This window comes from Melospiza georgiana, chromosome 7 (assembly GCF_028018845.1).
Source record: "Melospiza georgiana isolate bMelGeo1 chromosome 7, bMelGeo1.pri, whole genome shotgun sequence".
Classification (NCBI taxonomy): Eukaryota; Metazoa; Chordata; class Aves; order Passeriformes; family Passerellidae; genus Melospiza; species Melospiza georgiana.
The window spans coordinates 29,365,784-29,378,478 of record NC_080436.1 but is presented as its reverse complement, the minus strand read 5'-3'; the positions used below and the strand labels follow the sequence as shown (position 1 = coordinate 29,378,478).

The 12,695-nt window shown below is 46.5% G+C and overlaps 1 protein-coding gene across 10 annotated transcripts in view; it reads left to right on the top strand.

Annotated features, from left to right (window-relative positions):
• CLASP1 (cytoplasmic linker associated protein 1) overlaps positions 1-10,790 on the top strand; it is a 159,023-nt gene extending 148,233 nt beyond the window's left edge. For all 10 annotated transcript variants that reach the window (XM_058028127.1, XM_058028126.1, XM_058028125.1 and 7 more), the window contains 3 exons: positions 2,536-2,742; positions 4,914-5,030; positions 6,764-10,790. In XM_058028127.1, the coding sequence (XP_057884110.1) occupies positions 2,536-2,742; positions 4,914-5,030; positions 6,764-6,850 (411 nt within the window). In that variant the 3' untranslated portion in view covers positions 6,851-10,790. The remainder of the gene's footprint in view (positions 1-2,535; positions 2,743-4,913; positions 5,031-6,763) is intronic.
• The last annotated feature ends 1,905 nt before the right edge of the window (positions 10,791-12,695 follow it).

The window sequence follows — 12,695 nt, the reverse complement described above, 5'->3', positions numbered from 1 at the left end:
ATCCCAAGTGGCCTGTGTTCAAATAGTAATATTTGGGGTTTTTTGGCTAGTGGCTTCCTAGTGAATAGTTAAATTGATGGTAAAGTATCAGAGCCCTCTAAGTTCATGCTTTCCATCATTTTTGGAAAGCAGAAATCAGAAGTTGCAGTGCCTGGAAGTGGATTCCTTTAGAGACCTTCTGGGAGCTCCTGGCTTAATCTGCTCCAGCAATTCCACTCTGTGCTATCAAAGCCTGGCATTAGATTTCCCTTAAGCACTTGGGTGTTTCTCTTCTTTCCCCACAAAATCACACAGTGCTGGCTCCTAAGCTAGTACTAACTTATGTGGAAAAATATTAACTTTCATGCTCCTCATGTGTGAAATTGAAGAGAAATTAGCAAAGACATAGCTGGAAGAGGGAAAATTGCTGTAAGTGGGAAAGCAAGCATTCTATTCTGCCTAGCTGCTCATTCACAGATCTTTCAGGAGGAAATATTTTTTTTTTCATATTGACTACATTGTGGATTGCCATTCATTTTGGAATATGTTTTAATGTTATAATTAAATGCTGAGAAAGGCTTGAAGTAAATGGAGCACTTGGGCAGCTTTATTTCTGTAAATAGGGCACTGGTACAGAGGCAGTTCAAAATCTCAGGTTACTTCACCATCCTGCCCATATCTTGCCTGCATGCAATATTTGTGCTGTGTGAAGTGTCTGAGGTCACATTCACTGTTGGATTTGCCTTAGAGAATGCCAAAAGCCAAGTGGAGGAGTTCTGCTGTTTCCTGGGAATACAAGTGTCTTGTGCCATTCCTGTTTCAGGGAGGGAGCTCTCAGCATGAGTGGAAGATAAATGTTAGCAGCATGGCTGGGATGCTGTGACTGTGGGTGAAGCTGGCTCTGTAGGTGGAGATGATCCCTTCTGGCCACTATTAATTGCTGTTCTCTTGAAAGTCAATTAAACCTTGTGTTTTGTAGTCCATGGACTAAGATAAGCTTCCAGCTACTCCTTGTTCATGCATTATCCACAGTAGCTGCTTAAAAATAATGAAAGCTCACCTTCTTTTGAGGCTTTGATAGAGCTACATCTGTCCATAGTTGCCTTACTCAAATAGAAGTCCCTGAGTTTGATGCCATCACAGTGTGTGGGAGAGGAGAACAACACAAATTCAGCAGCCATGGCTTCAGTCTAAGGGACGGGACTCCTGTGGTTTGATTGATTTGCTGTTTTGCAGATTGCCTGGGACAGATTTCCTGGTGCTGGTTTCAAAGTTCTGACTTCAGACTGCCCCAGGTAGTTCAGTTTAGGAGGAGGTAGAGAACTGGTGCTGGGCACCTGAGCCTCCCACACAACCAGGAAAGAGGGGTGATTTAATGTTCCTGGGCTTTGTTAGGGACTGCCTGGGACTAGCTGGAAGAGCCCAAACATGAGGGGACAAAGATGTGAATGCTTCTTTCTTCTTAAAGTTGAGGTGTTGGATCTAAGTCTGCTCATGAGGGCATCTGTCTGCTCAGGATTTACCCTCCCTTTAAAGTAAGTCCTGAGAAGAGGAGAGTGAGAGAAGATGGAAAATAGCATCCTCCATCTTTTGTGTTGTAACAAGAACATGAGGAGCAAAGAGTGTGTTATTTGTGGCCAGGAAGAGGACAGCCAAGAGGAAGCTTCATGTTGTTGCCTGGCAATTAGCACAGACACTTGAAAAAAGAAAACCTGCCTTCCCATCCTGTTCTTTTTCATCCAATTACTGCAGAATGTAAAATTAATAAATTCTCTTGGGAGGAGAGACCAGATTTGGGTCTTTCTTCTTTGAACTAGCTGTCCTACCTGCTGGGGAAGAGTGGAAGTTGTGAATCTGCTTTCTCTCAGGGTAGAGTTGAATTTAGCATCATCCTTGCTTTGTGTGACTCCTTTACAGTGTGGGCTGGTTCAGAGGGTGGGTGCTGCTGCTGTTTCCACTTGTTCTTGCTCCCATTTTTTATGGTGATCCCAGTGCTGCCTGGATGGGTTACATTGCTGAGTCAGGGGCAGTTTGTGTCTGTGACCGGGCTTTGGCTGCAGTGTGGTTCAGCTGGGGAGGGGCAGGACACAGCTGCCAGGGTGCCTCAGCACGGCACGTGCCACTCAGCACTGAGTGCACACTGGAAGCTGTGGCAGAGCCATTTGTGATAATGGTTAAGGAGAAACCTTTGGTGTGAGTCTAAGCTGGTGGGTTTGGGTTCTTTGGCAGTGGCTGGAGAGATGTCATCCTCTCTCTCCTCCTGGGATTGGGAGTGCCTGTCTGCCTTGGGTGACAGATCATTTTTTCAACCTAGCCGCAACTCTGACACAGTTACATGAGGCAGGAAGGAGTTCTTGCCACTGGCTGGAACAAAGATGTCACTGGAGACAGAGGATGTGAAGTCTCAGAGTCAGTTGCCCCTCAACAAAGCCTCCTGCAGATCTGTTAATGAACATCCCCAAGCATTTCCTGGCAGTCATTCCTAGCACACAGCAGCAGTGTTGGCTGTCAAGGGTGACCTCATTAACATAAGGCTTTGCTCTACTTTCATTCCAGGTTGTCAGAGCTGCTGAAGAAGCTGCTTCCACCCTGGCAAGCTCCATCCACCCTGAGCAGTGCATCAAGGTGCTCTGCCCCATCATTCAGACTGCAGACTATCCAATTAACTTGGCTGCCATCAAAATGCAAACAAAAGTCATCGAGAGGATTTCCAAGGAATCGTTGCATCAGCTCCTACCTGATATCATTCCTGGGTTGTTACAGGTACAGAATCCCATGTCACTGCTCCTGAGCACAAGCCACCATTAATTTGTGGCATCTCTGCCACAAGGGAGGGAGAATGATGGACCCTATGGGGCCAGATTTTGGTAATTTAAGCTGTTTATTTCTGGTAAAATAAAATTTTTATATATGAGTTTTTCATCCTTTTAATGTTAAGGAAAGGAAAATTCAGTTTCCTACATGGATATTCCACAATTGCATGCCTTTTCCTGACTCCCAAATAAGCCAGTAGCAGCCATGAAATAAATTTGAGGATAGGAGTTAGCCACATTTTACACTGTCTCTGTACATCTTGTAGTCCCCTTTAATTCCCCTTTAGTTCTGCTGAGCTGTTCTGTGCTTTGATGGTGCTCTTTGCACTTGAATTTGAATCCCAGCACGCAGGTTGCTCCTTTCCTCTTTTCTCTCTGAAATTAGGACCAAGCTGCTTGCTGACTTTATTCAGCCTCTTTCATAACTCTCTCAGGCTGGGTGGGGAGCTGTGTTTTTGCCAGTGCTAAGGCTTAGTTGGACACTGTGGATTTAGCTTTGAGCACTGGCTGTAGCAGCGCTGTCTTTGGTCCCCTGCACAAGCAGCTGGCAGTGCTGGGATGGGGCTGCAAACAAGAAGAAAATATGTGAAGTAGCAGTGAGGGAGGAGAGAAAATGTGTGTGTTTACTGGGGAGAGACTGTGACAGGAACAGATCAGTCAGAGTGAAAGGGGGAGATGTGTTTAGGTGGGTAAGACTTCCATGGAGAACTGGGATACAGAGGCCTCCTCATTGTGAGCTTAAAATGTTGGAAGGACAAGAGCAAAGTCTGAAATTCCCCTTATGCATCCTGGCATTCTTCCCAACTTTGTAGTGTCAGTTCTTGCAATTCTTAAATCTCAGCTTCTGGGAATTGGACAATTCTGTATTCATCTAAACTTTTGTTGTAAAATGGTTTTAGCCATCATTGTTTGACACAACAATCTGAACAGCGAAACTTTGATGCACTGGAAAAATCTGAGAGCAGCATGCCTTTAAAAAGGCAGCTTTATTTGTCTTCTTTAATTACTTTAAATGGCTCTTATTTCAGAGCAGAGTCTGCCTGAGGTATTTCCTTACCTTAGAAACTCAGTAATAAAAGGAGTTCACTCCTTACATTTGGGAAGTATTTTGGGATGCTGGCTGAAGGACTGTGTGTGGAGAGAATCACCTTTGTGCTTGTTCACCACGCTGAGTGTCCTGGCAGAGGGGTGAGGAGGCAAGGAGTGTCAGCAGCAGTGTGGGCACAAGTGTGCAGCTCAACAGCCTGGAGCAGGCTCTCCATGGACAGGGGGGACCCCATGGAAGAGCAGGGCTTGGCAGGGGAGAGCTGTGGTGCTTGTTCTGGTGCTGATGAGGAGGCTCAGCCCTTTCTCCACCTTGATGCTCAATAGCTTGGAGTTTCTCTGAGCTCACCGAGGTCTCCTGCTTTCCCAGCTCAGTGCTCTGTGGGATTGCAGACTGTTGTTTTGGGCTGTGCTTGGGCCCTGCAGCTGGGACAGCCCCAGCTGTGGTCAGTCCCTCCTCTGGCTTTCCTGGCAGAGGTCACCCTGCAGCCAGAGGAGCTGGCACCCCTAAGGCTGGCGTGGTGTCTGCCTTTCTCATGGGTGGGATGGTGCTGAGTGATGCATCTCTGCCTGAGCCTGGCACTGCTGCCCATAGCTGCTGAGTGACCTGCTGGCTAGTGTGAGCTCTGCCCAAGCTGCCAGAGATCAGCACAGGGGTCTTTCAGCATGTTCTTTCCTGTGGTATTTCCTCTGTGATAGGTAAGCAGCCCTCCAAAGAATCCTGACTGTTCAGGATAGTTCATGGTTATCTGAACTGGACACAGAAATGTGTGTATCTGATGGAGTCCTGAGCTTGTGTTAGGAAACCATGTGTTGTTAGCTAATGCTATAAATAACTAGATATTAATAACTTACAACATGACAGTAATAAGTAATATCAGAAGGAACAGATAGGGTGATTGCATTCTCTTGCTCTTTGAGTACTCAGGTTGCAGATTGTTATGTTAAGCAGAGGTTTTTTAATTGATCTCTTAGGTCAGCCACATTTGCAAAATGCCCATCAGCTCTGCAGTGTATTGCTCAGGAAGGGTGTTGGGGAGTGCTGTTTGTCTTCTGACCTTTTCCTCTCATTTCCAGGGTTATGATAACACAGAGAGCAGTGTCAGAAAAGCCAGTGTATTTTGCCTAGTGGCTATTTATTCAGTAATTGGAGAAGAACTGAAACCTCATCTCGCACAACTCACAGGAAGCAAGGTACATGAGTAATGTGTCTCTGGTGTTTTGGTACTGCAAGCCATTCTGCTGGCTGTTACTAGCAGCAAGACCAGTGGCTTCACTGTAGCTCTGGGTTGGGTTCCCTGAACTCTGTTAAATCCTCTCTCACCCTGACAAATGCCACAGGAGCAGCACTGCACCTGCTCAGCACTGTGAGCATTTGAAATCCCACTTAGAAAATCTTAATGGTGTTTGGAGATTTGTTTTGTGGTACATTTGATCTTGTGTAACTGCAGGCTGCCTCTGAGCAGGTCCTTCTCCAGCCATGTTTGTCTTCCTCCTTTGGCATTACATCCAGAGGTGATTGTGGAGTGAGCTGGCTCAGCTGGCTGCTCTGGCTGAAAACCAGATCTGCAATACAAATTAAATAGCTTTTAGTCTGTTCTGTGGCCACACAGGCATCCTCATGCAGAGAGTGATGGGAGAGCAGGTCCTCTCAGCAGCAACTTGTGAGATGGTAGCAGCTGGTAGAGATGCAGGTAAAGCTTCACTCTTAACAGCAGAGCACATGTGTCCCTTTCCTTCTGGGACAACAGCAAGCTCAAATGACCCTTCAAAGGAATTTGTACCCTGGAGTCAGACTAGCTGCAAAACTCAAATTCTGACCTGATGCTGCAAGTGAAACCAAGCCCTTAATTCAACTCTATCCTTCAGACAAGAATTTTGTGTTGGTGTTTGATTGCTTTTCAGAGCTCTCAACAAGCCACCACAATTTTTTTCTGCTGTTTTAAGTCTTCACACCCAAGATTTCTACACAATTTTAAGATGAATTCTGCAGATTTTGTTTCTGAAACAAATCTGTGCACAGAAATAGCTACTTAGTTCAGAGGACTTAATACTGTCATTTTGAAGTCATAATTTCTTTCATGGGTAAGGAAGTGTGGTATAGACCAAAACAATCTGAGACTAAAAACACTTGGATTTTATTTCTGTCTTGTCACTAAAAAAATTACAATTGTGCCTTCAAATTGCTCTGCAAAGAGACAGCTATGTGTGCTGAGGTTTATATTTGAGATGTTGGGAAATCCCCCTATAAAATATTGTAGAGGCTTTATTATTCCAGTATCCTAGGTGCCACAAACACAGTCCACCACATCACTAACTATAAACATGTAAGTAATTCTTCTGGGTTTATGCAGACTGCCTGCCTGTTTAAAGTTAAATGTTAACATGAGTCATTACAGGATCTGGAGTTTAGGTGGCAAGGAGGAAAAAGAAAACAAATCCATGCAAGGGAGGTATATAGTCATAACAACTGCAGTTGCACTAGATGTACCACATTAGTGAAGATATAATGTCGTTGAAAAAGAACATTTTATACAACAGGGAAGGTTCAGGGTGTTTCCTAGGAGGGAGACCCTTGGCTCTTGGATCACCAGTGTGCCTGCAGCCCTGCTGACCTCTGTGGGAATCCTGCTTGACCTGGCCTGGCTGCAGGATTGAGGGCTGTGAACTGATGGCTGCTGAAGTGAAATGCAAGAGGCTTTTCTAAATCCCATTAAGTCTGTCTGTAACTTCACTGGGACTGGGCATAGCCTCTTGTCTCTGTTCTGAAATATGGTCAGTTTTCTTGTTTTTCCTCCAGAATGCCCAGTGTCAGCTCACCCCAAAATGAGCTCCCTATGGAATGAGAGTTTTTACATTGGCAGTCAGCTTTTTTCCCCTCTGTTTTTTCCTGGCATCTTCTCCTGATGTTTCTTTCTTTCTTTCAGATGAAGCTACTAAACTTGTATATAAAGAGGGCACAGACCACCAACAGCAACAGCAGCTCCTCTTCAGATGTTTCAACGCACAGTTAATGGAGATGTGTGGACATGTGTGTAGACTTAGAAGCAATCAACGGTGCCTCTCAGAGACCTTTCTGCTACTCTTCACTGGCGCGCTCCATCAGCTCAAGGAGGCCATGCAGATATTTATTGCAATCAGTATTTTAGTCCCTTCAAAGCTTTTATGTAGAATCTTACTGGTATTGAATGTAAAGGAAGCAAGGTCTGTGTCACAGTCTTCATTAAAAGTGAACATCAGAAAGCCATACTTAAACATATTTGTATAGCCTGCTGAAATCTCAGAAATATGTTTAGGTTAGCATTCTAACACTGAGTCCAAGAACCTGGGCACGTGTAAAAGTCAAACAAATCTTGTGGGTTTACTTCATACCCAGTTTTGGTTCCTGTGTGTTAATTACCTGCTCTCTCCCCTCACCCATTCTGGCTGGGTCCTTCTCTTCTTTCAACTCTTGTGTTCCTGTTCTGTACTCCCTGTTGCAGCTTAGCTGACTTGCAGGGCCCTCCATGGGGAGATCATTGCAGGTATGGCTGTGATTTCAGCCTCAGATGCTTTAATACTGAGAGATACCAAGTGAGTAATGAAAGTAGGTTCTTTTTAAACATCTGAATTTTGTACATAGTTCTGACAGACCCCAGATGGCTGATCTCTCTGTAACTGCTTTCCAGCCAGCTGTGCTGTGCATAACAGCTGGGCTCTTGCTCTTTTCATTGACTTTGTAAATACTTCTCCCCTCTCAACCCATTTGGCTCTTTCATATGTTCAAAAGACTCTCCAGGTTACCTGTTACTCCCCAAAGGGAACCTGAGACCCAGTTCTGGGACTGATTCTGCAAATAGGATAGTGGAGTTGGGTGGGTGGGATTGGGTTAGGCTCTGAGTGTGTCAGTGGGTGGGCAGTGGGAGCTGGCAGAGCTGTACTGCAGTGCCAGCTGTTTTCCTTGAAATCTGTAGCATCAAAGGGCTGATCTGCTGCTCTGACTGACCCACTGATGCTGGATGGCTTTGTCCCCGCAGCTCCTTTGCACTTTGGGTTCATCCCAGAGGACAGAAAGGGTGTCTGAATCTGAACAGAAATACCACATGGAAGCACCTCTGAGCCAGCTGGGACAGTGCTGGTTGCCTGCCACAGCCCCTCCTGTTCCTGAGGACCCTGCAGTGCTCTTAACTGCCCTTAGAAGCCTCCTTTGTGCCATCTCCATGCACAGGCTTGCTGAGTGCTCTGCATTTCAGAAGAGTGAGGGTCCCTCACTGGGCACTGCTGGCAGCAGGGTGCTCTGGGTGAGGTGTTTGCAGCCTGATGACACAGACCAGGACAGAGGCAAACCAGCAGCAATGAAACACCCACAGCACTGCCCTTCCCTGAACAGAGACCCTTCTTCCTGCACAGGGGGAGCTCCCCCTGGCCTGCCTGTAACCAGGGAAGGCAGGAGGTTGCTAATTAACGTGCTGGGTTTGGCCCTGGGCTGGATCCTGGCTGCTGGGCATGCCCACCCCAAACCTGCCATGGATCCCAGCTGGGGCTTTGCCTCCATGCCAGTGATGCAAGAGGGTGATGGACTTGCAGCTCATGGCTGCAGCTGTGGTGATGGATGTGTGTTCCCTGGCTGCTCTCAGTGCCCTGGAGTCTCTCCAGCTTCCTCCACCTCCCCTTTAGGAGCTGAAGGGACACCTTGGGAGCACACTGAGAACATGAGACTCCATTACTGCAGCAGGGGAGGGTAAAGCCCCTTCCATCAATTATCCCTCTGTGTTTCAACTCCATCCCTGAGGAGCTGACGCTTGGTGCCAGCTTCTCTCCCAGTTCTCTTCTCAGGAGGGATTGGGGCTGGTGGGGCACTGTGTGTCACTGGGCTGCAAAGCTTGTTGGTCCCTTTCCCTGCTGACCTGAGAGCAGGGGAGGTGACCTGCTCCTGCTACACACGTGTGAGGCTTTTGCTGGCTGCAGGGCTAATTCCCTCATCTTTCCCAGCCAGTAATGCTATGGCAGGAGAAACCATGTGCTTTCCTGGGGTGGGGGATTCCCCCAGGGTCTTTCTGCAGGCTCAGAAAAGCCATCCTCACTAAAGGGGGGGAATTGGCTGCTCCATGGTTCATGTCTGCCTTTCTGTGGACCATTTCTTTTCCACATCTTTCTGTGTGCTTGTTAGAATGCTCTTTTTAAATTTTTTTGAATGATTCAAATTTAATTTTAACACAAATTTATTTTTCCTTTTGAGGAAATACTCAGTTGACTTGTTGGCAGCAGTTAAGCTGTCTTGTTTGATTTTTTAGTAGTGGGCTAGGTTTTTTGAGGGCGAGGTGTTGGTTTTTTGTTTTGTTTTTTTTTTTTTTTTTTAATTGTGCTCTTAACTGCTTAGTATTTATGCCTCTCTTTCTCCCCATCTCAGCTCAGCATCTTCTGTTCCAGGTCTGGGGTTCAGAAGGTCAGCATAGCTGACCAGGTGGTGTTAGTCCCTCCCAGCTGTGATGGAGCTTGGTCTATCATCATTTGCTGTTGGTTGGTTTTGATTTTTTTCCTTTCCATTGAATGGCACACTGTAGCAAATCTCCAGGAATCGAATTCCTTCTGCAATGATTTTATATGCTTTATAAAACGCTGTTGTATGCACTGAGAGTGAGCGCGCTGTTCGTCCCTGACCCCGCAGTCGGGGTCTGAGCTCGTCCTTGCGGCCCTGCAGGGGGATCAGGCCTTGCTTCTGAATCAGATTCAGTTCTCGTTGTCAGCAGATGCTCATCCATGTGCTACTCGATTTCACGGTGTGGGTGGAGCACTGTCCATCCTGGGAGGACTCCAGGGTGTGCTCTGCCTGTCCACAGTAGGAGCATTCTGCCGGGGTATTTATGAATCATCGCCGACAATGTACATAGTAGGGTTCTTTAGGATGTTGAACATGACCCAGTTTTTATTTTGTGTTTCCTTTGAAGTACTCAAAGGGCTAGCTCTGAATGTCACCTCTCTGATCTGCAGTTTTGACTTCAACAAGCTGTACAATCGTCTTGTTTTCTCTTCAGCAAGCATAAAGGTCTCTCTGGCTACAAATCAGTGTCCACGCACGCTTGCAGAGGAAGGTCTGCATGCTGCAGTGCCTCACTGCTCCGGTGAAGCTTGTGCTCACCTTCTCCTGGCAGTAGCCACCTACTGCAGCTGCCTTTTTTTTTCTTGCTGCCCATTATGCAGGGCTTCAATTTTTCGTACCTTTAAAAAAAGGAGAAAAAAAAAAAAAAGAAAAAAAAAATAAAAAAAAGTGTATTTTCTTTGCCCACCATGCTTTAAAAATCTGAATGGGAGAAAACTCTCAGCAGACAGCAGCTCGTGGCTGCAAGGTTGCCGAAATCTCAGATGTGGATGTTTTTTCTGCCATTGGCTGCACCAGTGCTCCGTGGGCATGGGCAAATCCCGGCTCCATCTGCCCCACAGGTCTACGTACTGTAGTTCTCATGTAGTTCAGAAATACCGAGGCATGTGGCTTTCTTAAGGTACACTATGTGTGCTTGCCTGGATTACAATACAATACAAGACTGTCTTTTTAATTGCTTATTACTAGCTTACCAATAACCTGTATAAGTAATGTAACTTGCATCTTTGTCATCAGAACCTTTTCTCCCCACCCCTTTATTTATCAAGCATAATATTACATATTAAGGGACAGAAAAATAGACCTTTGTAGTACACAGCAGGACGTTGCTAACAATGTTTTAAATGGGAAGTTAAAAATGCTCTGAAAAATGCCAGCCATGAGAAATGACTTTGTTGGCACCGTGTTCATGCGCATGTATTTTTTTCTATTTTTTCCGCTTTTGTCATGTTACATCCATATCTGTATTTATATCTTATTTGTTTCACTTTTGAGTGTATCATGGCAATTGTACAGATGTTTTTTTGTTAACATTTACGTGATAGAATTTGCTAAAAAAAAAAAATTACAATAAAACCTTTTGAGTTTGCCCTAGAGTAAGTGGAAGGTGGGTTTCTTCTTGGGGGAGAAACATCAAAGTAATTTCAAAGTAATTCACTGTCCAACACAGCTCCTTATTGCAACCTGTGCTTGTAAATGACTTGGTCTTATTTGACACTACTGTGTTTGAAAGCTGATGGTTGTGCAAAGTCATGTAACTCAAGGAGGAAGGGCTTCGAAGATACCTGTATTCTGAAACTTGTTGAGAGAATTAGAGAGGTTTTAAATACATGGCTGTAGAAATTTGGGTGATGAAGCATTTAGGGAAGTGAAGGAATGCTGGGAACTGCACAGGTCTGTGTGCCTGGTACCAAATGACAAAGAATTTGAATTTGAATTGTCTGGACAGCCTGAGCACTCAAGCACTTGTGTGTTTTCCTGTGGGAATAGGAACTCATCACAATTTAAAAACCTGTAGAGAAGCTGTGCTCTACACTCAGGAAATTAGTTCCCTAAGGTATGAATGATTTTTACCTTGATGGTCAAGGCAAAAGCTCCTCAGACACCTTGTGCTGGGAGCAAGGAAGCCAGGAGTGCACAAGAGGTTCAGATTTTGTAGAGGAAGCTTTTGGTTTGAATATTCCTAGACAGAAGAGTGTATGGAGAGTGTCAGAGAGCATGAACAGCAGCACTGGCACTCCTCACTGTCACCAAGCCCTGCCCCATGCCAGCCCAGGGACGCTTCTGCACTGAGATTCAGGGGCTGGGAGCAAGGGGCAGTGCTGGCTCTCCCTGCTGCAGATCTTGCCCCTGTGGTGACAGGCTCTGTTTTGACTCTGCTGTGTGCCAGAACAGTAGGAGGGAAGGTCCATCCTTGCCCAGTGAACCCTGGCTTCTTCCCAGAACACTTTCCATGTGTTTATGCAGAGAGAAAATTAGAGGGGCTGAATCCCAGCTAGAACTTAATCTGGCTACTGCTGTAAAAGACAATAAGCAATTAACAGCCAGAGGGGGAATCCCCATCCTTTCTTGGATGCACAGGAAACATAGTGACAAAGGGTGAGGGAAATGCATGAAGCAGATCCTCCTGAGTGCCATCACAGGGCATGCACAGGACAGTCAGGGAAGCAGAGCCAGCCAACACTGGTTTGTGAAAGGCAGGTCCTGTTTGACTGACCTGATCTCCTTCTGTGACAGGGTGACCCACTGAGTGGGTGAGGGGAGTGCTTTGGATGTTTTCTGCCTGGATTGCAGTAAAGTCTTTGACACCATTTCCCATAGCACCTCCTGGAGACACTGGCTGCTCTCTTTGCTGGGTTAAACCTGTCTGGATGGTGCTGAAGGGAGCCAAACCCAGTTGGCAGCTGGTCACCAGTGGTGTTCCTCAACTCAGTGTGGGGGGCACTGCTGTTTCATGTCAATGATCCAAATGAAGGGATCAAATGCACCCTCAGTCAGTTTACAGACAGTGCCCAGCTGGGCAGGAGTGTTGCTGCTGGATGGCAGGAAGGCTCTGCACATGGATCTGGCAGGCTGGGTTGATGGTCTGAGGACAATTCCATGAGGTTCAATAAGGTGAGGTGTAAATGCAGCCCTTGGATCACAAACCCCAGGCAGTGCCTCAGGCTGGGCAGAGTGGCTGGAAGGGTGTCCAGCAGAGAAGGACCCAGGGATGCTGTCAGCAGTGACTGAACACGAGCCAGCTGTGCCCAGGTGGCCAAGGAGCCCAGTGGCACCGGGCCTGGACCAGCGTGGTGTGGCCAGCAGGACTGGGCAGGGACTGTCCCTCTGTGCTGGGCACTGGTGAGGCTGCACCTCAAATCTGGGTTTGGGCCCCTCCCTGCAGGAAGGACATGGAGGGGCTGAAAGGGTGTGGAGAATAAACACTGCAAGGAGTGGCTGAGGAAGCTGGGGGTGCTTACTTTGGAGAAAAGGGCTCAGGGGACACCTTATAGGTCTCT